Here is a 22,681-nt window from a genome sequence, read left to right on the forward strand (position 1 = left end):
CTTGACGACCAAGAATTCCACATTCACTGTTTGGGAGCCCGCCCGAACGGGTAACGTGATTTTCCCCAACGGGTACTCTGGATTTGCGTTGAAGCCGAATAATGGATGAGGAACCGGAGACAGGTCTAATTTGTTGAAGCCGAGTTTGATGAAGGTCTCGTAATACATGACCTCCGAAGTGCTCCCCTGGTCTATGAGGACACATTCAACGGTAAATCGGTTCACGTGTAGTTCAATGACCAATAGATCAATATGGGGGAGCGTTATGCCGATAAGATCGGAATCGTTGAAGGTAATGCTCGGAGCTTCGTGGGGCTATTTCGTTTGTGTGCGTTGCTTCTGGGGGGCTGAATGAATTGCGTGTATGGTACGTGGCGTTGGAAGGCTGTATATCATATGTATAACGCCGAAGGGAGGTGACTCATGCCTAAGGGCGACAGTTTTTATTGTGCTCTTCTGGACGTGTTGCTGGAGCTGACCATCTTGCACCAATTCCTCAAGGTGGTCTTTCAAGGCATAGCAACTGTCCGTATCATGGCCGTGATCTTTGTGATATTCACAACGCCTGTCCCGCATTCTCGTGTCAGGAGGTCCCACCATCTTGGACGGCCATTTGAAGAATGGAAGATGTTGGATTTTGGACATAATCGAGCTGATTGGCTCTGACAGCTCTGTATATTTCCTGTCGGCATGCTTTGTGCGCCTGCTATCGACCTGCAGTTGCTCATTTGCTTGGTATGAGCATTGATCACTGGATCGGCGAGAATCTCGTCTCTTGTCTCGTTTAGCCCGCTGTCGTGGTTCAGGGCTCTGAGGTGGTGCGGAACTTATCGGCTGAGCGATTTCGAGAGGGGCCGTTTTGTTGGCCACATGTCCGGCTTTAACCCGCAAGGTGTCATCTTCCACTTTGCAGTATTCATCTACTTTCTTCATCAATCCCCAAACTGTTTTGGGGGGTCTTCTAGTCAAAGAACTGAGGAGGGCACTATCTGGGTGTAATCCCATTTTGAAGGCGGTGATGGCCATGGAGTCGTTGCAAGCGTCATCAACAAAATTAAAGCATTCCCAATATCGCACCGAATATGCTCTTAGTGTTTCTCCTGGTAGGATTTGCATTGTCTAGAGAGAGTCAGCTTGCTTCGACTGGACTTTGTTGGTGATGAATCTGGCCCTGAAGGATTTCTGTAGTTAGTGGAAGGTTTTGATCGAAGCCGGCTCCAATTTATAATACCACCTGACCGCCAATGGTCCCAAACTGCTAGGAAATATTCGGCACATGAGGGCCTCGTCGTCTGCATGCAATGTCATGGCCTGCTTGTAGTGGCGGATGTGGTCGGTGAGGTCAGATTTTCCGTCGTACAAGGTGAATGATAGTGCTTTGAATTTCTTGGGTAGTGCAGCCTTTGCAATCTGTCGTACGAAGGGATCGTGTTGGTCTTCGTCCGAACTGTTCCTTCTTCGCTTATGCATTGTACGGGGACTTTCTTCGGAAGAACTGGTGGTTTCATGTCGTCCCTTCTTCCTAGGCTCCGGGGATAATGAGTCGGAGTCGCTATCAGTGTCTTGTCGTGCTCGAGGTTGTCGACCACTTGCCTTCGGAGATCGTTCCGGATTTATGCGCGCAGCTTGCTTGGACTTCGCCATTTCCAAGGCCAAATCTTCACGAAGATGTTTGTTTTCAGCGATCATGTTCTCCAACCTCTGTTCATTTTGCTTTGCTTGTTCCATGATCGCCTGTATTGTCTCGTGCTCCGAAGTCGAGGGTGAGGCGAAATTCAAGGCACGTCTTGCGGCGATAGTCTCTGTTCCAAGCAAGTTTGTTGGAGTGGTTTCATCTTGCGGTATAGGGTCGACAGTGACTGTTGAAGGATCTTCTGTCACGCTCACCATGGATGTGCTTGAGTATTCCCACAGACGGTGCCAATTGTGGAGAAGTGGTTTGGAAATACTCTTTAGATCCTGGAGAATGCTCGTGATCTTCTTCTGGTCACCTGAAAATGAATAAACACTCCGGTCAGGGGTGCCGGAATTAACACTCTGACGGACAAGTCAGAATCCACACTCAAGAATGCTTGTATTCTAAGTTAAGCACAACAATTCTCACATACCTTTCTTAATCTGTTGTTCCTTTATTTATACTTGTTTCCTGGGCCTCGTGACCAGGCCCACTTGTCACTCCTTATCCTCTTATTTACTCGGCTCCATAGTTCAGTATCTATTCAGCTTATCTATTATATTTGGCATCCTTATCGTGCAGGATAGAGCCGTGTAATATCTGTCTTCTATAGTACGCTTCTGATTATTCCAATTGTCCGGCTCCCACAAATATCTAAGGTGACTTGATAATAAATTTAACATATTTGTACATGAAATTACATATAATAGATAATATATAATCAATTTAAACATTGTTAATCAATTTTTTTAGGACATATTTTTTGGCCTTTGAGGTGATGAGATTGGATTAATAATTTCGTGAGTTCCACCAAACCCATGTTTGGTTGTGCCACATATTAAGGGATTTTGAATTTCACGAGACTATTAATCCTACTTGGGGATAGGATTAGCACTCTAATGGAGGAGGTGGGATCGCTAATCCAATCCCCTTATATTGAAGCAAAATGTCTATTTTGCCCTCTATTTATCAAATACAATAAAAAAAAAAGATTATGTAATAAAGATTTTTACATAATTTTATAAATTTAATCTCAACCAATTAATACTACTAGATTATCCATCAAACCAACCGATTTTATCTTACATATCTAACTTAATACTACAATATTATTAATCTTCTCACTCAGTTACCATATTTATAATCCCATCCAACTAAATCCGACACTAGTTAACCAAATCCATTTTTTTTTTGTATAAACTAAAAATTCCTATAAATTCCTAATTTTCAAAGTTCCATGTTTTTGTTATTATTATTTTTGGTTTCTTCCATTTGCATTTTTGTCCATAAATTTTCAATCTAGAGAGACACCTGTAATTCTCAGAATCGACCGACAGGCTTTTCTACTTTCCAAAAGAATCGAGAGAGCTTCTCTCTCATACAACTCCTGATTCCTGAACCAGCAACCCCGAGAGAGAGAGAGAGAGATGGCAGACCGTTTCTTTCCCAACGAAATGCCTGATTTCATCCCAGAAACACCCGAATCATCAGCCTCCGAAAGATCCGAAGATTCGCTCACCAAGCTTGTCTCTCTTCCTTACAAGACACTCGCTGAAAGACTCAATCGAGCAGCTCTGGACCTAAAACAAACTGTTAGCATCATTTCAACGCAAAAAAAAAAAAAAAAAAAAACCCCATTTGATACTTTATTTGCACAGAGCTTTGTGTTGCCCATTTTGTGTTTGTTGATTTGACCCAAAGAAATGCCCACCAAGTGTTTGTGTTTGTGTTTGTGTTTTTGGATTTGGATTTGGTTCTTTCAGGTTGTGAAGGAGACATGGGGGAGCAGTGGGAGACGCGTACATGACGACTGTATTCTCTACACTGGGGTTCTTGGAACTGCTTTCTTGCTCTTCAAAGCTTACCAAATTAGTAACAACAAAGATGATCTTAATCTCTGCTCTCAGATTGTTAAGGCCTGTCACACTGCATCTCGCAGTTCTGGGTATCTCTCTCTCTCTCTCTCCAAAAATTGTGTGATTTATTTATTAAAATGAGTAAATTGGCTCAAATTGATTAGAATTGTGCACCCAATATTGAAACTACTCTTAACTTACGCTTTAAATGAAATAACCCACTTAACTGAACTAGGTGGTGGTTTAGTTATGTGGGAGTTCGCTGAAGTGGTCAAACCATTCATTGGAAATTAACAACTTAGCTTTACTTGGCTTGTCATTGTAATTGTGGGTTTGATTATTCTATGCACTCATTTGCAGGCTATGTCAAACTTAATGAGTATTGATAATTAAAACTCAGCCCAAATAGGACTGTCATGTGATATGTGATAGTGCTTAAAATGGATGATATTATGTGCTGGCTCAGTAGTTGTAGAACTGCCGTTGAAAGATTGATTTAGCTTAAATAGGTTTGTCTTATGTGATTTGTGGGATGGCAGGTGCGTGACATTTATCTGCGGCCAGGCTGGTGTATGTGCTCTTGGTGCTGTTGTGGCAAAGCACAGTGGTGATGAACGACTGTGCGATCAGTATTTAACCAAATTTAAAGAGGTTATTGATTGTTTTTGTTAGTTCCATCACCATTTAATGTGTTTGTCACTTGGTATATTATTGTGTATTCTTTTCTGCTTTTGGGTGCAGATTAAACTTCCTAAAGATCTTCCAAATGAATTACTATATGGGAGAGCAGGGTTCTTATGGGCATGCTCATTCTTAAATAAGAATATAGGAAAAGATACCATATCTTCTTCCCGCACAGTAAGCCTTTGTGAAAACTTTGATGTCATTTGGGCTCCCTTTGTCTTGAATAAGATAGTTGAATCAACTATTTATATATATATTTGCAGAGACCTGTTGTGGATGAAATTATCAAGTCTGGTAGAAGATTGGCAAATAAGGGAAGATGCCCGTTGATGTATGAATGGCATGGGAAGAAGTACTGGGGAGCTGCCCATGGATTAGCTGGGATTATGCATGTTTTGATGGACATGGAACTGAAGCCTGATGAGGTGGAGGATGTCAAGGGTACATTACGCTATATGATCAAAAATCGCTTCCCTAGTGGCAACTATCCTTCAAGTGAAGGAAGTGGATCAGACCATCTTGTACATTGGTGCCATGGTACTCCTGGAGTTGCTCTTACCCTTGTGAAAGCAGCTGAGGTAAAGTGCATTGGTGTTGTTATTTTCAAATTTCAGTGTAAATTAAAACAACATACTCATTGCAGAGAATTGGTATTATTTCCACGAGCACTTGTTGGGTTTGCATTACACTGAGGAAAATGAATTAAGAACACAACACCTATTTGATGTCCAAAAACAAATTTGTATTTTGTTGTGAATTACTATTGTGGAGATGCATCTTACAATCAGCTTTAAGAGCGAACATTCTTAGCACATATGGAAAATTACTTACTTGATTTTAAGAGAGAAAATTCTTGAGATTTCTGCCTGTTCTGCTTTCAAGTATTATTTAAATATTGTCAGGTTTTTGGAGATGAGGAGTTCCTCAAGGCAGCCGTAGATGCAGGGGAGGTGGTATGGAACCGGGGATTGCTTAAACGAGTTGGGATTTGTCACGGCATCAGTGGGAATACCTATGTGTTTCTTGCACTTTACCGATTAACTGGCAAAGTAGAGTTCTTGTACAGGGCCAAAGCTTTTGCTTGCTTTCATCTTGATAAATCTCAAAGGCTTATATCAGAGGGCAAAATGCACGGAGGCGATCGACCCTATTCACTGTTTGAAGGCATTGGAGGGATGGCTTATTTGTTTCTCGACATGACTGTTCCATCTGAGGCTCGGTTTCCCGCTTATGAGCTTTAATTTACATGATATAAACTAAAGGTATGCCTATCACTTGTGCATGAAGACTTGAATGTTTTGTCTATATATACAAGAAAATCAATGTCTATGATAGTTTTGTGTTGACAATTAGGTTCTATTCTTTTCTTTTGAGTTGAGCTTGAAAATATTGAGTTATGATGGTGACCCCCACCCCCCCCCCCCCCCCCCCCGCGCGCGCGCGCGCGTATGTTTCCTAACCATCGTGTGCCAACATGTTCATCATTCATTTTCTCCATATGCTGAAACTAACCAAATAAATTGCTAGAAGAAAACAAGGCGACTGATTTTATTGTCCACACTGGCTTATACTGAGGCACAGCAACATAACTAAATTCTACACTCACAACAGGATCCCGATACTCAGTGAAGTCCTCTACCTCCACGAGATTAGTCTGATTTTAAGAATCTCATCTCGAAGCCGCCATTTATGCCAAACCAACAAGTTTCTCACTAAGTTCCCATACTTTACAAGCTTTCTCCACATCACTGGCTTCTTGAGACAGCTGGTTCTCAAAGTTGGCTGAGTCCTTGTTCCAGCTCCAGTAGACACCGGACTTTGTCAAAGTCGGATCACTCACAACCTGAATCAGAAATCGACAACTTGAATTGAATGCAGAACATACACAAGAACACATGCACTTAAAAGAAATCTTAGCCCAACAATGTTTTCCGTGCATTTTCTTTGTTTTGTTTATGTGCACCTAGGTTTATGATTTTACCTGAGCAAGTCGCTTTCCGGATTCTTCTTCGGATACAAAACCCTTTGTGATGTACTTCTGGAATGGAGGGAAGAGGATCCGGAACAAGGGGATGTGTTCCCTGAACAAGCCTGTGGTGGCAATGCAACCCGGGTAAAGAGAAGCGAATGTGATCCCGGTTTCCTCGTGGTAGCGACGGTGGAACTCTTGCATGGTGAGCATGTTGCAGACCTTGCTGTCTTTGTATGCCTTGGCGCCATCGAATTCGCCACCGTCGACCATTGCCGAGCTGTTCAGGCCATTCAAACCCCCAACAAGCCCCCTCATGTCCCCTAGGTAGGCCTTTGGAGGCACATTTCCAGCCAGGGTGTTTGTGTTACCTGTTAAATGTGGTAAGAGCAACACTGCATTTAGTACATCACAAGTGACATGAAAGTGTTCATTAGCCATTCACAAATTTAGTATGATAGAGACACAAAGTATGGTTCTAAATCGCCGTATCAGAAGGTGTAGTGGCGGTAACGATCGCAGACGGATAATCCGATTGGGTATAAAATTGTCCTGCGTACCGCATTTAAACAGCCTGTTTCACCCTAATTTTTCTAAGTACCTGTAATCGAACCGACAATGATGAGTCTTTTTGACGGATAATCGGATTGCTTCAAGTCCTCCATCATCAACCTTGACAAAAGAAAGTGTCCAAGATGATTAGTCCCAACACTAAGCTCAAACCCATCAGCAGTAAAAGTAGGCTCCTTGGCAGTAGGCAGATACACAGCTGCATTGCAGACCAGCACATCGAGAGGCCGCCCCGATCGCCTGAAGTTGTCAACAAACTGCCTGACACTGTCAAGCGACGCTAGGTCCAAATGCATGACGGTGTAATTGTCCTTGGCAATGCCGGCTGACTTGGCTGCTCTCTCGGCTTTCAGGAAGTCCCTGCAGGCCATGATAACATGCCATTTGCCGGTTTCAGCTAGGGCTTTGGCGGTGGCGAGGCCTAAGCCGGAGGATGCTCCTGTGATCACGACACTGCCCCTTTGCAGCGTTTTTTTGGCCTCGGGGGTGGATACGTTGATTGCTGGAGTTGTAGCCACTGCTTGAATTGCAAGGTTTCTTTGGTTGCAGTCCCTCTGTGATCAAAACCAATTTGAATCATTCACCAAAACACAGATTTCAAATGAGAAACTAAACCAGACAAGCTGGGAACTCAAACTGAAGACCTCAATAATTGAGGTAGTTTGATCACATTGCGTTTTTTTTTTCTTTTTTTGGTTTGCATGAAATAGAAAATAAATTTTTATTTTAAAAAATAAAATAAGAAAAAAACACTTGAGTGTACACAAATATTTTGAAAAAACAAAAAAAAAATGTTCAGTGAATTGCTGGAGGAACTGATTGCTAGTAGAGGGTGGTCAAATGTGGTTACTGGAAGTGGAAGTGGCAGTGGCTAGAGCGATCGCCTAATGGTGGGGTAGTGGCTAGAGCGATCGCCTAATGGTGGGGGTGGTAGTGGCTAGAGAGTGAAAATTTGTTTTGAAAATAAAAGAAAACATGTTTTTTTTTAATCAATTCCACTTTTATGGAAACAATATCAATATATCAAATAAGTTTTTGTTCCTAGCGTGATTGATCAATAAATTTCATATTTTAGACTTATAATCTATATAATTTCATATTTTTCTTATAATTCATGGGCTAGTTTGGCATGTTTGAAAAAAGTCAAAAAGTCACTATCCTATTTAAGTTATATCATCTTATTTAAGTCACATCACCTCTCTAACACATCACTTCTAACCTAACCTAAACCCAATCCATATTTCATAAAAAGTCAAAAAGTACACTTATTTAGATCATCTAAAACAACCTCAGCCTTTTTGAATGTGTAATGACTTATTTGTTCGTCACATTGGAGTGTCACATTTGAAAAAAGTACACTAAAGAGTTTTTAATTTTTTTAGAGTGTCACGTTATACCCGCCAAATTGGAGTGTCACATGTCACATTTAGAAAAAATACACTAAAAAGTTTTTATTTTTTTTGGAATGTCACATCATACCCATCACGTTGTCACATTTGAAAAAAAATATACTAAGGAGTTTTTATTTATTTTTAGAATGTCATATCATACTCATTATGTTGTCACATTTGAAAAAAATACACTAAGAAGTTTTTATTTTTTTTTAGAGTGTCACATCATATTCAACACGTTGTTACATTTGAGAAAAATACACTAAGGAGTTTTTAATTTTTTTAAAGTGTCACATCATATTCGTCACATTATCACATTTGGAAAAAAAAAAATACACTAAGGACATGCTGTCATATTTGAGAAAAGTACATTAAAGAGTTTTTGTTATATATTTTTAGAATGTCACATCATACTCACCACGTTGTCACAATTAGAAAAAGTACACTGAGGAGTTTTTATTTTTTTAGAGTGTCAAATCATACCCGACACGTTGTCACATTTGGAAAAAAGTATACTAAGGAGTTTTTAATTTTTTTAGCGTGTCACATCATACCTGTCACATTGTCACATTTGAAAAAAATACATTAAGGAGTTATAATTTTTTTTTGGAGTAAAAATTTTTGAGTGTCATATCATACCTGTCATATTGTCACATTTGAACAAAGTACACTAAGAAATTTTTATTTTTTTGAAGTGTCACATCGTTAGTGTCACATTAATGCCTGTCATATTAGAGTATCACATCATACTTATCACATTAATAAAAGGGTATGGTTGTCCACCAAAACACTACTAAAATAAAAAATGGGATTACACGAAAAGAAACACTCCACTAATAAGACCTAATAGATTAATAGAAAAAATTTGAAACTAGTTAAAGTACTTGTTTGTGAGATGGAATTTATTAGTAAATATCTCTTGTTTTTTATTTAAAAATAAAATAAAATAAAATAAATATAAAAATCAAAACAGAATTTGGAAGTGCTAAAAGCAATTTACCCATATGTTATCACTAATGCTTTAGCAGGAATCATCACTGAAAACACTTGTTTTTATGAAAAAATAAATGAAATAAATGTAGTTAGAGCATGACAAGTACCTTGATTCTCAATGAACAAGAGCTGGAATCAGCTTTGACATGATCAGAGAGTGAAATTCCTAAGAGAGTGGAATTCTTCAAATATGCACTTGACTTGCTCTGCAACAAGTACCACATTTCCTATAAGTTAAATTTAAAGTTTTTATTGCAAGAAAACAAAAACAAAAGGCAAGACAGGCACCTCCATTCAGTTACAATAATTGTTTTGAATTGTAACTCGACTCCGAGTTACGACAATGTGGCTGAGGTATAACTTAGATCACATCACGTTATAATTGAGAGAGGGTGCACATTACAAATTTTTCTATGAAAAGCTTTCGAAGCAAAAACAAAAGGGGAGTGAACCTCTTTGGGGATGGAGAATGCAGAAGGAAGCAGAGTAGCAGCAGCAGCAGACTGGAGAGCCATGGATGAGAGCACCTTCAAATTGATGAACTTTTGGGACTGAAGGAACTTTCAGTGAATGTGTGAAGATATATAAGGAGTTGATGATGACTTTTTTGAAAACAAAAACACAATGGGTTCTGTGATTTGGATATGAAAGAGTGGATAAGATAATTTTGGTAGATAAATTCTAGTGCTTCAATTCCAAGCGACCAATCAGATTTTGATTTTGGGATTTCATTTGATATTTTTATACTTTTTTATTTTTTTATTTTTTTGAATGTATGGGTAGGGTGTAGTTGGGATTTTTTTTACCTAAAAAAGAAAGGGATATTTAGGGTGGCCCCACAACGTGATCCTCTGCCAATAGTCATGGAAAAAGGGGGTGTTTGGTGCAGCTTTTTTAAGCTAACTTATGGCTTCTGGCTTTTAAAAAGTTATTTTGGACTGTTTGGTTAAACTTATTTCAAACAGCTTCTGATTCTAACAACTTATTTTAAGCCAAAAAAGCTGATTCTGAGAAGCTGCTCACCCCTTGCTTCTGATTATCAGCTTCTGCTGTGGGCATGTTAATTCACGGTTATACTCTTAGATTTTTTTATTTTTTATTTTTTTAAAAATAGAAAAAGACTCAAATGGACTAATAAAAAATGTAGACAAATAGTGAATAATAAAAAATAAAAATTAATTGAAAAAGCTACTTCACAGCTTATTTAACAAACACTACTCAGCAACTTAAATCTATAATCCAACAGCTATACCAAACAGATTAACCGCTTCTGATTAAAGTCATAATCTATAATCTGTTAAGCTACAATCTATAATCTGTTTTAACAGCTACACCAAACACCACCAAAGTATGGGTTGGAGATGCACACAAATTAGGGATTTTTTATTTATTTATTTTCTTGGTGTAGTTTCCATTTTCTTCACTCAAAAGATTCTCTTCTATGAATAGTGGGACATGGAACTCTCAATCGGTTAGGAAAATGCTCAATACATACGGTATATAGTTTTATTTTAAATTATATAATTTTTTACGAATTTATACTAGTAATCATACAAAAATATATAAATTGAACATAAATTTATGTAAATTTATAAAAAAAAATTATGTGATTATGTGAATTTATATTGAACTTACGTATTTTTATAAAATTATTTATGTAATTTTGTGTAAAATTGCATATGGTGTGCAATGTAGATCTAAGATTTTTCATCAAGTTATTGTACTTCAAAATTGTTGAAATGAGAGCTGAGATTCGAGCTTATAGAACAGAATTGAATGTTTGGTTGTGGAAAAAGCTTGAAATGGGCAAGTAATTATAATAAATTAAATAATAAAAAAATTATTTGATATATCAATCGGGCATCTAAATAAGGCAGATTTCCATTGATCATTATCAAATCTATTATATTTGCACGCATGGAAGATATCTATTATATTATTTAAGAGTTTTTAATGATTCTTTCTAAATTTAACAATATTTAGATCCGACCCAGATAAAAAATCCAAATCCAATCCATTACAAACCTATGCTAACAAGTCCAGGACCAGCAGCACGTAATTTATTTCCCTACACAAATATATCACCAAAATAATCACAATTTAATCAAAATGATACAATTTAAATAAATCGATTTACTACGTGGATCAATTTTTCCAGATTCACAACCCTGGTTCATCTGCTCATAGATGAACCCTCAAAAGAATTCTGCTTAAATTCAATATACTTTTTGCCATGCTCCTAACTCTACAATTCCTCCATCCGTTCCTAGATTCACTGTGATTTCCCCCCTCGACAAGTCTCTCTCTCTCTCTCTCTCTCTCTCTCTCTCTCTTCTTTTTGCCAAGTCGGATGTGCTCCAAATCCGACTAGCACAAGCACTAGGAAACAAGAAATGAACTCACTAATATTACAAATCCCAGCACCAAATATGTCTGTACAAATTTTGCCAACTTAGGGTAACAGAATAAATTGCAGACCTTTAATCAACGTGCTAGACTTCTCAAATCCGAACTGGCAATCCAAAATTCTGGAAAGTTCTGATTTCCCCTCGAAGGCTAGCAGTTACAATTACCATGCCCCATGCTGACCTACTTTGGCTTGTCCCATTAGTGAAATCCACACTAACACGAGGAGGACTGCCAGGGTTGTTGCTAGCCAAAACAAGTTTTTCCTCCGGCCATGTTGCTGAGATTCGATCAAAGAAGTAACTGTTTGTTGCGCTCGAAATGGTTCCATGAAGCGGACTATTTGAGCACCCAGATGCCAATGGTGATTTCTCGTCATTAAACTCTTCAACAGGTGTAGGAGGATGATTGGCTGTGGAGACCTCATCCAAATGATCGGTTTGAGCGTCTTGGAATCCCCACGCGTCGCACATGCCCGGCCAAGGGATCGCCACTGACACGTCTTGACAGTGGAAATGCTCATACGACTGTGTAACGGTAACACCTTTGCTTCTGCTGGGTCGGGAATCACCTTCGTGTTTCCAAATATAGACATGAGAATCCTCGCTCGCACAAAGCACATATTTTGCATTTGCTGTCAGGGACGCCGAGATTTGACTGTTCGTGTTGCGAAACCCTGTCATCAAATCAACACCAACTTACAGTATGAGATAAATAAATAATTCAGAAGCAACACCGTTCAGTCATTGTATCCGTAACCTAACTGTACAAATAAATAATAGTGAAGAGCCTCTTATGTACATTCATATCCCTGTAAAATTTTACAGATATTGAACACTATCTATTATTACACATTAAGCTGAAGTAGTATGCGTCGTCCACTTGTTACCGAGATAATCTTGACAGATATTCTTGATGCTAATAAAAAACCGCTCCCTAGTCCCTACTTTTTCTCCTACTTCCTTAACCTTTTCTCTACCACATGCATGCACTCAGACCATGAGTGCCACCCTTTTAGTGATCATGGAACAAGATGAACCCAAGGGGGCAATTTCCAACTCTACCTCATCAGCAGAAAATTAATATTTCACAATTGAAACTGTGACCTTGATATGGAAATTGAGTGCAAAATACATAAAGGATCCTAACCTGACTCATAAAAACACCAGCCCATAGCCAGACCTTAGTTGCATGAAGCGGGAGTGGGGGCGGGGGCGGGGGCGGGGGCGGAAGCGGGAGCGAGGAAGAGTGAGCCGATAGAAGTTTCTTAAGTTGGGAGCGCCTCAGGGAGCGGTAATATATATATATATATATATTTTTTAATACACATTAGAAGTTTTTTATAAATATTTTTATTTTAATACACATTAATTATTTTTTTATTTATTATATTTTTTAAATAATGTATTATTGTTAATTTTTTTTATCTTATTTTACATATATATGTTCGTGTTTTTTTATTAATATGTATAATATATACTCTTATATATATATATATATATTATATTTATATGTGTTAATGTTTTTTTTATTTATATATATTATAAAATTATATATATTAATATTTTTATTTTTTTTAATTAAATGTTTTTTTATTATATATTTATATGTATATATATGATATATATTAAATAATAATGTGTTAATGTTTTTTTTTTTTTTAAACATATATATTTATATAAAGATTATATATGTTTTATCTTATATATATATATATATATATTACTTATATTAGATATATATCGTGACAGAAGGCCAGAGAGAGAGAGAGAGCGAGTGAGAGAAGGCAAAGACGAAGGCAGAGGAGACGATGACGATCGGCAAGAAGGAGACGATCTGCGAGAGAGAGAGAGAAAGACGATTTGCCAAAGAGAGAGAGAGAGACGAACTGCGACAGAGACGAAAAAGAGAGAGAGAGCGAGACGACCTTTGAAGTGATGAAAGAAGAAGAAAAACGAAGCAAAGAAGCAGGACATACCCAAAGACGACCTTCAGGTTCTTCACCTTCTTTCTCCTCTCTCTTTGCTGACCAACAAGCTAGGGTTTTTGTTCATAGCCACCAACGATCCCATATTGGATAGGATCGCATTTCTCTCTCTACAAAAATGCGATTCTTACACGTTTCTTTCTAAGAAACGCGGAATCGCGTTTCTTACGAAGATTCGTCACCTGGTTGCACGATTCCTGCAACTAAGAGCCAGACACACCAAATCCAGAAACTCAATCCAGCAGTTTTTGGCCTAAACCGTACCCTCCCAAACAATCCAATGGCTCCAACCCATAGCTAAACTAGTAATAACCAGTTCAGGTTCAGCACATAACTTAACCATATTCTTGACTTATTGGGTTTACTGTTTAATAAAGAATTAATTATTGTAGTGTCTTACTTTTGGTAACATTGATTAGGATTTTCTAGGTTGCCTATATAAATATGCTTTATATAATAGGTTTTGCGAGACTTCGACTTGACTATTGATTTGAGATTATTTCCCAGTTTCTTCTCCCCTCTTTGTTCTTGTCTTCTCTTCTGTTTTTTGTTCTTCCCCTCATCTTATTCTTCTCTTCTTTTCTTTTTCTTCTCATTCTGATCTCTTCCCCTGTTTTTTCTACTACTTCACTGTGTTGTTTCAAGTATGCAGGATCCTTGTGTTCTAACATCACCAGGACTGCTAAAACTAAGGCAGTCGAGTTTAGGTTTTGTTCTACTCTACCCTCCCAACTAGGACTGCAAATGAACCTAATTGTTCACAAACAAGCTCGGCTGAGCCAAGCTTGAGCTCGAATAAGCTCGGCTCTTTTATCTTTATGTAAATTATATTATATAATAAATATATTATTTATATATTAAATAATATATAGATAATAGAAATAATAGTATAAATACATTATTTATATATTAAATAATATAAATAATATTTAAAAACATCTTATCGAGCCGAGAGCTGAGCTCGAGCTCGAACCCTGTTATTTATCGAGCCAAGCCCGAGCTCAATAAATGAGCTCGATAAGCAAACAAAAGCTCAGCTCGGCTCGGCTCGTTTGCAACTCTACACTCTGACTCTGCAAAACTATACAATGATTAAGTATACAATGACTACTGCAAAACAGAAAAACTGTGACTAACTAATTTAGCTTTCGTAGGAAAGCATCTCATAGTTAATTTCCCACCTTCAGTATCAGAGCAAAATAGATTAATGGTAATGAGTATAAATACTTGGCTACGACAACATTGTATCCAATTGCATGGCTGCAAAGCAAGTAAGGGTTGAGAAGATAAAATCTGAGCCCTAATGAGTACTAATACCTATAAGATGGATGAAACAAAATAACCTTCTAAAACACACACACACCTCTAAAACTAAGCCTAACTGACATAATAACCTCCACTAAAATTCTACCAGCTACCACTTGAGCATCTAAAAGATTTAATAAAATGAAAATTCAGCAAGATTAAATCAAAGGCTCTACCAAGGCTAATCAGACTAATCACTTAATATTTACCATCTTCTGTGGGTTCCACATTAACTTAACTGCATCAGCATCATAGTATCATACTCTCTCATAGAGTTGACAAGAGAACCAAACTATCAAAGAAACCTTGATTCTGCTCCATAGAAGGTTTACGATGTTCTAAATAATGATGCCAACTTTAACTGACACTACTGAGTTGATTGATTCAATCGAGTATCAATATCCGAAGTATCTATTTGATGCACTAAATAGCACTCCATAAGACTGTAACCAGCTTTCTTACCCAAGGCTATTGACTCCAATGTACCCAAAAAAATAAAAAAAGATTGTAACCAGCTTTATACATTCAAGAAAGTATATATGGTGTATTAGTCTCACCTTTAAACTTGTGAACCAGATCAACACCATCAATGACCCGTATCCGTGAATCTGCAGATGTAATGTGCACTTCTGATGAGCTTCCTGGTGCAAACTGTCAATTGAAAACTTATCAGCAACTGGAAAGACATCGAGCAAACATTTCTGGCTTAGAAGTAAACGGTGCAAGGACCATTGCAATGGAAAACGGTAAATAACTTTATGTGAAGCCAAAAAAAAAAATAAAGGAATTCCACTTTATCTTCTATAACTACCATGTCCGCAGAAGTACATAGGATTGGCAAATAAATTACCTGAAAACCAGTGATCTTCTTTTGATGAGATTTCTTTTTCTTATTTTGCAGATTGATTTGAGCTTTTTGTTGCAACTTATTTTCTGGAAAAGCGGGGGAAAAGTTCAATAATAGTTATAGGAGAAAGAAAAGAGATAAAGAGAGAACTATCTTCCGTACCAGAAGTGTTGTATAAGCGGCAGCTCCCCTTGTATGAACCAACCAGTGCACCCTTCAGAAATCAACAAATATTCATTGAGCCATATATAAAACACCCACATACTATAAAATGACATCTCTACCCGTTTCTAGTCGAGCAAAAGTAAATCAGAGGCTCTGTCTAGATATGGCCAACCTGACCATCTGGTGTATAGCAAGCAGCAGTGACCATCTCATGCAGATCATTCCAATCAACAACTTGACGATCAGGAATGCTCCATATACGAACCTTAGCATCTAAGGATCCACTGATGAAGTATCTATCATCAACAGGATTAAACTGGATGCAAGTTACTGTGTCAAGGAAAATCCAAACAACAGTCAGATAATTAGCTAATAGATCAACCAGAGCAATGAAAAGAATGTGTTTCTTCGGACTCATAATGTGGACAATGATCTTTTACAAAAAAACAAATAAAAAAGAAAAAAAAAACTCCTAATTAGGTATTTTAAAAACACCTAAGAAGTTTTTGTACTATTTTCGAAACAGAAAACATTGATTTCTTTAACAATTGTTCAGGAAGGGTGTTCTCACCATTGGAAAAGGGGGTTCCAAACTCATCCGGTTTTCTGAGTACCATAATTAAAGGCCAAACAATGAAAGTGTTTGGGAAGTTGCTATTTTAGTAGGCTATTTTAGTTTTTGGTTATTTTAGTAGACTAAATTTTTTGTGTTTAGAAAGATAGTTGGATTTTTTTGTAGTTGAATGTGATATTTGTGAGGGAAAAAAAAGTAAAATGATTATGGGTTTGATGTGACATTTTGTCATATTGGCTGTTTTAGTCTATTTTGTCTTTTTATGAATTTTAGCCCAAAAAGCCAAAAAATAGCCTTTGCCGAACACCCCCAAATGAGTTGAGGCGAAAGGAGTATAACAGATCAATTACTTACCATAATCACTGTGCGAAAAAACCTTCAAACAAGACTTGCCAGACAAGTGCCAAAGGCGCACAGTTTTGTCCATTGAAGATGAGAGCAAATGCTGAAAATAAAATTTCTGATAGTAAGATGCATTGATTACATATTGGACTAGCCAGAAGCCTGATCCCGTGATCCACAGGAAGCTCAATTGCTTAACTAAGATGCATATATCCATCTTCACAAGATGTCATATAGAATAGACAATAAAAGACAAATACCAATAGATTTTTGACGATACCCATGCCCTTCACTGAGGTTTTTACTCATTTGACATCAACATCCTTTACCTCAAAATTTCATCAATACAATAGTTATAACAAATTATCCACCTTATCTGACTGAGGTAAAACATTGACAGAAACCAGTGCCCAAAATAAGGATTAAAAGATAATAGCATGTGATGAAAAATGAGTATCTAACACATCCTTTTTTTTATGAGTATCTAACACATCCTTGAACTATCGAACCTTAAACACCATACAAATTCGTGATGCCTCATTGTGAAAAACCGGAATTCCTAGTCATTATAAAGCATTTCCCATTGATTTGCCAAAATACAGCCCCCTCAGCCATATGCAAATTGCACCTACATTAGCATTTCCCAACTCCCAACGCCCTAAAGGTGTAAAGCATGCTCCAAAGTTTTTTGGGCACCAAAACCTCAACCTCAACCTCAAGCGCAATGCATATTGTTTTCAGATATCTTTTCAGGCTAAATGAACATGTCAAATGGTAAATGGTTGTATTATATAGTTTTGAACAACCTAACTAGTTAACTAACAACAAAACATATCAGAGGTTCAATAGTAAGCCTCGCAGACTCGCAGTAAAAATTTCAAGAGTATCTGCATATAATGTTTCCTCACGATAGCTCTGTTCAAATATAACATACTTTCTGAACACGGGATGGTTCTAACTTAGTTATTACTCTTCTTATTTAACGATAAAATACTATAGTTAAGCCACCAAATGATAAAGAAGGAAGAAGGTAAAAAAGGGCCCAGAAAGTGACGCAACCAAAACAATGCATCTAAGAAGCACAGACACTGACATGGACGCGGACACGGATACAGACACGGGACACAATGATTTCAAAAAAATATAGACTCGGACATGGCGGGGACACGGCAATAGAATACATTTTCATATATTTTTATTTGCTATCTAGATTAATATTACATCTATAAACAATTAATATAAACAAAAACTAATTCTAATTCTTTCTTTCTTTCTTTCTTTTGTAAAAAAAAAAAAAAAAAACTTTTAAATTAATACTTATAGTTTATTTCTTTTTTCATAGATGATCTATTAAGTATTTAAGGGGTTGTTTGGAATGTCCTAAATAAGTGCACTTTTTGACTTTTTAGACTAAGGTCAAGTTTGGCATCTCCTCAAAAAGCCAAAAAGCCAAAAAGTTACTCAAAAAGTTAAAAAGTTATCAGTATTCACCAAAAAAATATTAAAAAATTAATTTTTCTCACAAAATTACAACTCAGCAATCATGTATATTCAGCGCTGTGCAGCGTTTGTTAAGAAAAATTGCACAGTTTATGTGCAATTTTCAGACACTGTTGTTCGGCCCGTGGAGGCCCATCATGGGTCCCGTTTTGATAATCTGAACCGTTCAATGTGTAGAACTCGTCAAGTACTATATGTCTGTAAAACATCACATTGATCAAAAATCGATAACTACATGATCAAATCAGTTTTATATAAAAAAATGGATGGTGTTATAATTAATGATTGAAAAAAAAAAAATCTAATCAGATAGCTGTCGATATCCGATCAACGTAATTTTTTAGAGGCATATAGTACTCGACGAGTTCTATACATTGAACGGTTCAAATTATCAAAATGGGACCCGTGATGGCCCCTACGGGCCGAACAAAACCGTCCAGTGCAATGCCCGAAAAGTAGCCAATAATTTCTTACTATCAATTCGGCAGATTGTACGGCTATACAAAACACATCTCTAATCTTCTCCTACACTTCTTTATACAATTTTTTAATACACATTTTTCTATAAAAAGTCAAAAAATTAACCCAAACATCCATATTTTTTTCCTCAGCTTTTTAGTCTAAAAAGATAAAAAGTGCACTTATTTAGGACACCCCAAACAACTCCTAAAACGTTGAGAGAAAAAAGATGATTGTTTGGGATAACTTTTTGACTTTTTATAAAAAAATGTGTATTAAAATAACAAAATTATCATTTTACCCCTATGCCCTATGCATAGTGATAGTGACTATTGAAGGAAGCAGTACGGAATGCTTTGAATTGTGTGGTGCTTCAGATTTATATATATAAGATGAAGCTTTCCTCTAGTCATTCATCGGACTGAAGCGGCTTATCACAGGTACCATTTCAATAATCCGAACTATTCAATATGTAGAACTCGTTAAGTACTATATGTCTGTAAAAAATCGCGTTGATCAGATATCAATAGCCATGTGATCAAATCAATTTTGTATAAAAAAAAATACACGATTAAAAATAAACGGCTGAAAAAAATATGATTTGATCACATAACTATTGATATCCGATCAACGTAATTTTTTACAGGCATATAGTACTCGACGAGTTCTACATATTGAACGCTTCCGATTATCAAAACGGGACCCATGGCGGGCCTCCACAAGCCGAACAACACCATTTTTTGCACAATCGATTAGGTAATTTGTACAATCTGATTCAGACTGTACCATTACATCAATGACTTTTTGGGTTGTATTTTTTTTTGTGTAAATTTATTTTTTTATATATATATTTTTTTAATAGTGATAACTTTTTAACTTTTTTAATAGCTTTTTGACTTTTTGTCTAGGTTATGCCAAACCAGCCCTAAATGTAAGAAAAAAAAAAAAAACATTCAACATTCATCAAAGCACTAAATAAAATGGGGGAAAAAACAACTCAGCATGACCCTAGTGTGTCCCCGAAGTATCCCTGGCATGTCCCCTAAAAATAAATTAATTAAATAAGAGGACACGCCATGTGGTGTGTCTCATACTTGTCCCGAAGTGTCCGTGTATTCGACACAAATACGGAACTTATTTTGAAGTGTCGGTACTTCATAGCAATGCGTAGACAACTCAAATTTTGTAAACAAGGAAGGGAAAGAAGGGGATAGTTAGAAGCTGATTTTTTTTTAACAAAATGTGAGTTTCCAACCATCCCCTTCTTGCTTGTTTACAAAATTTGAGCTTTCTATGCATTGTTTTGGTTGCATAAAATTCACATATAAGGAAGTTGTCGCAAGCTTGATCAAAAAATTATACATTAGCCTACGTCATTCACCACCCATACAACATGCAACCAAGTTATATATAAGTAACTTCACCAATTTAAACAATATTTCACAGTAACGGGTAGGAAAAGGTAAGAACAAAAGATTAATTGTTTGGACTGTGTGAGAATAATAATCATATGCGACATGCTACCACAAATGCGAATGAAATACTACCAAAATAGCAGTGCAAGTGTAGCTAACCTGAGACTTGGACCATGACAGGTCAAGTACATCATCAAGATGCCCTTGGAATGAACAAATTGGTTTTTCTGAAAGTGCAAACACAGTCTCTGGCACCATAATGTGATCCAGGCTCACTGATTTCCGGCTTATGGAAGATCTTCCTCTTCTCTTCTTCTCTGGCAGGCTGTCCAAATTTGGTGACAAAGAAATTGGTTCGGGTGACCCATTGGCAACAAAAAAAATATTCAAATTCCCATCTTCTGGCTTATCTATTAACAGATCACCCTTTCTTTCTGATTCCACAACTTGCCACACATGAATCACACAGTCTTCACCGGCACTGGCAAGATACTTACCATCCAGGCTAAACTTAATAGTCCAAATCGAGCCATTGTGAGCCTGTATCTCCTGGCTCTTGTACAGTGCTGTGAGCTCTTTGCATGATTTTCCATACTGTCGAACACGAACTCTCTCGGGGCCATGAAATGTAACATCTTGGCTATCATCAGTGGCTGAGCTTGATCTCCGCCCACCCTTCTCTGATGAAGTATCCCTCTCATCACTGCTCCGTCTCTCCTTATGGCCCGTCATGCTACTTGCAACATTCTTTATGCTCTTCAACCAACTCCCTTTCTTCTTCGATTTTGATCCAATCCCACCACTACCTTTCGCATTGGGATCCACATTATCCTTATGACCATCCTCCACATTCTGCCTCCTCATCAATTCTTGAACAATCGGCGAATGCCCAACACACATCTCAAACTCCTCCATGGTCAACTGCTTTCCAGTTCCCACTTCCTTAAGCTTGTTCCACATACCATCTTCTCTAACCTCATTCACCACAAACTCCTTCCCAGTGTCAAGATTCTTAATTGTACACACTGGGCCATCAACCTCAACAATCCCATTACAACCCGAATCATCGTCTAATTCCCTATCGCCCGAATTTCCCAAAACAGGCGAGGAACTAGAATTAAAATTCAGATTAGAACTGGTGGAATCAATCCTAATCTCCTCCACCCGCCTCGAGTTTTTGCCTGTGGGCGGCTTATTCGGTGAACCAGCATTAAGACCCAACAATCCATTGCCATTTTGAGATTTAACAACACTATGGTTATTTACAAACGGTCCGTCGGGTTTGAAAACCGGCGGTGAAGTTGAATTAATTGAAAGAATTTGAGGAGAACAAATTGAAGAAGAAATAGAATTACACTGATCATGTGGAGAGGCCTCGGTATCCGATTTCGATCGAACAACACCAGGGTTGAAATTACTGGAAGAAATCTGAGCTCGTTGTTGAGTTCGAATCAAATGATCGGCCGAGACCGACCTACCGAAGACACCACCACCGGCATCGAAATCGGCGGAGAGAGAAGGGATTTGGCGGGAAAGAATGGGGTCGCGGCTGAGACCCATCTGGCGGAGAAGTTGAATTCGGCGTTCTTCGACGGAGGAGGGTTCGGAGATCCAGATATCGTAGTTGTTGGACAAACCCATTGGGAATCTAGGGTTTGGAGCATAATTGGGGGAATCCGAAATGGAATTGGAATTGGGATCTCTATCGCGTTCGTCTTCAGGGGGAGAAGAAGAAGAGGAGGAAGAGGAAGAAGAGAAAATGCGATCAAGAGAGTCGTAAAAACAGTCACAGTCGTTGTTGTTGTGGTGTTGGTTAAGACTGGGTTTGATCATCGTTCGGGCATTCCCATCTGAGAATGGAAAATGCCCAGAAACGAGTCCGATCAAATCAGCCCCTCTTCTTCTCGCTGGTGGTCGTCTTCTTCTTCAGTTCCTTCGTCGGAGGGGTTATGGAGGTTTTTAGAGAGAGAAAGTAGGGTAGAGAGAGAGAATTGGGGGAGATGGGACAAGTTGTTTGGGAATTTGGGTAATTTAGTTGGGGTTTTTTATTACAGTTATGCAGGATTTAAATAATTTATCGAATTTTTTATTAAATGATGTAGGATCTATATATATTATAAAATGATGTAGGATCTATATATATGTAATTTGTATGAGATTCATACTTACGGGAAAAATTTGATAAAAAATTTAATAATTTATTTGAGATATATAATATTTTTCTTTTCATTAACTTGGCTAAAATAGTTATTTTGACTTTTTAAAGTAATTTTTTGACTTTTTAACTTTTATAAATTATCTTGAAAATATTATATAAATTAGTGTTACATTATGCAAAAGCTTGATAATTGGTTAAAATATAAATTCATATCACAAAACAAGATACTCCCTCTGTACCAAAATAATGGCCCCTTTTGGGGAATCCAACTTTTTTTTGTAATACAATTATTACACTTTAAAAAAGTTGATTTTCCAAAATTACCCTTTTGATAGTATATTTTTTGGGAATATCAATGTCATAATTATATTTTTTATATTATTTA

The 22,681-nt window shown here is 37.3% G+C and overlaps 3 protein-coding genes across 5 annotated transcripts; 1 reads left to right on the plus strand and 2 right to left on the minus strand.

The window, feature by feature from the left end:
• The first annotated feature begins 2,815 nt into the window (after positions 1-2,815).
• Positions 2,816-5,549, plus strand: LOC114260098 (lanC-like protein GCR2). The gene is made up of 6 exons (XM_028200152.2): positions 2,816-3,267; positions 3,439-3,620; positions 4,071-4,182; positions 4,273-4,389; positions 4,479-4,793; positions 5,118-5,549. Exons 1-6 carry the CDS (start codon positions 3,103-3,105, stop codon positions 5,454-5,456), a joined length of 1,230 nt encoding a protein of 409 aa, XP_028055953.2. The 5' UTR covers positions 2,816-3,102; the 3' UTR covers positions 5,457-5,549.
• Positions 5,550-5,735: 186 nt separating this feature from the next.
• Positions 5,736-9,854, minus strand: LOC114260099 (protochlorophyllide reductase). 3 transcript variants are annotated; one of them, XM_082879930.1, is made up of 5 exons: positions 9,591-9,854; positions 9,246-9,365; positions 6,786-7,308; positions 6,197-6,555; positions 5,736-6,058 (listed from the first exon to the last, which is right to left on the minus strand). In XM_082879930.1, exons 1-5 carry the CDS (start codon positions 9,651-9,653, stop codon positions 5,903-5,905), a joined length of 1,221 nt encoding a protein of 406 aa, XP_082736056.1. In that variant the 5' UTR covers positions 9,654-9,854; the 3' UTR covers positions 5,736-5,902. The 3 variants fall into 3 exon arrangements, with proteins under 3 accessions (XP_082736056.1, XP_082736057.1, XP_082736058.1); XM_082879931.1 differs by having other exon boundaries at positions 9,246-9,344; positions 9,591-9,807; XM_082879932.1 differs by lacking the exon at positions 9,246-9,365 and having other exon boundaries at positions 9,591-9,740.
• A 1,383-nt stretch (positions 9,855-11,237) lies between these two features.
• On the minus strand, positions 11,238-22,224 carry LOC114260097 (uncharacterized). Its single transcript, XM_028200151.2, has 7 exons — positions 20,298-22,224; positions 16,777-16,867; positions 16,021-16,178; positions 15,846-15,897; positions 15,687-15,769; positions 15,394-15,487; positions 11,238-12,220 (listed from the first exon to the last, which is right to left on the minus strand). The coding sequence occupies exons 1-7, from the start codon at positions 21,969-21,971 to the stop codon at positions 11,640-11,642; spliced, it is 2,733 nt and encodes a 910-aa protein (XP_028055952.2). The 5' UTR covers positions 21,972-22,224; the 3' UTR covers positions 11,238-11,639.
• Positions 22,225-22,681: the final 457 nt, after the last annotated feature.

Source organism: Camellia sinensis, chromosome 7 (assembly GCF_055761805.1).
Source record: "Camellia sinensis isolate YWXY chromosome 7, ASM5576180v1, whole genome shotgun sequence".
NCBI lineage: Eukaryota > Viridiplantae > Streptophyta > Magnoliopsida > Ericales > Theaceae > Camellia > Camellia sinensis.

Excerpts from the sequence above, each read along its gene's own strand:
- LOC114260098 (XM_028200152.2), top strand. The coding sequence starts at position 3,103 with ATGGCAGACCGTTTCTTTCCCAACGAAATGCCTGATTTCATCCCAGAA. Across the intron at positions 3,621-4,070 it reads ACTGCATCTCGCAGTTCTGG|GTGCGTGACATTTATCTGCG; the intron begins GTATCTCTCTCT and ends GTGGGATGGCAG. Across the intron at positions 4,183-4,272 it reads ATTTAACCAAATTTAAAGAG|ATTAAACTTCCTAAAGATCT; the intron begins GTTATTGATTGT and ends TTTTGGGTGCAG.
- LOC114260097 (XM_028200151.2), bottom strand. The coding sequence starts at position 21,971 with ATGATCAAACCCAGTCTTAACCAACACCACAACAACAACGACTGTGAC. Across the intron at positions 16,868-20,297 it reads TGTCATGGTCCAAGTCTCAG|CATTTGCTCTCATCTTCAAT; the intron begins GTTAGCTACACT and ends TTTTATTTTCAG. Across the intron at positions 15,898-16,020 it reads GCTATACACCAGATGGTCAG|GGTGCACTGGTTGGTTCATA; the intron begins GTTGGCCATATC and ends TGATTTCTGAAG.
- LOC114260099 (XM_082879930.1), bottom strand. The coding sequence starts at position 9,653 with ATGGCTCTCCAGTCTGCTGCTGCTGCTACTCTGCTTCCTTCTGCATTC. Across the intron at positions 9,366-9,590 it reads CATTCTCCATCCCCAAAGAG|GAAATGTGGTACTTGTTGCA; the intron begins GTTCACTCCCCT and ends TTTAACTTATAG. Across the intron at positions 7,309-9,245 it reads CTTGTTCATTGAGAATCAAG|AGGGACTGCAACCAAAGAAA; the intron begins GTACTTGTCATG and ends TTTTGATCACAG.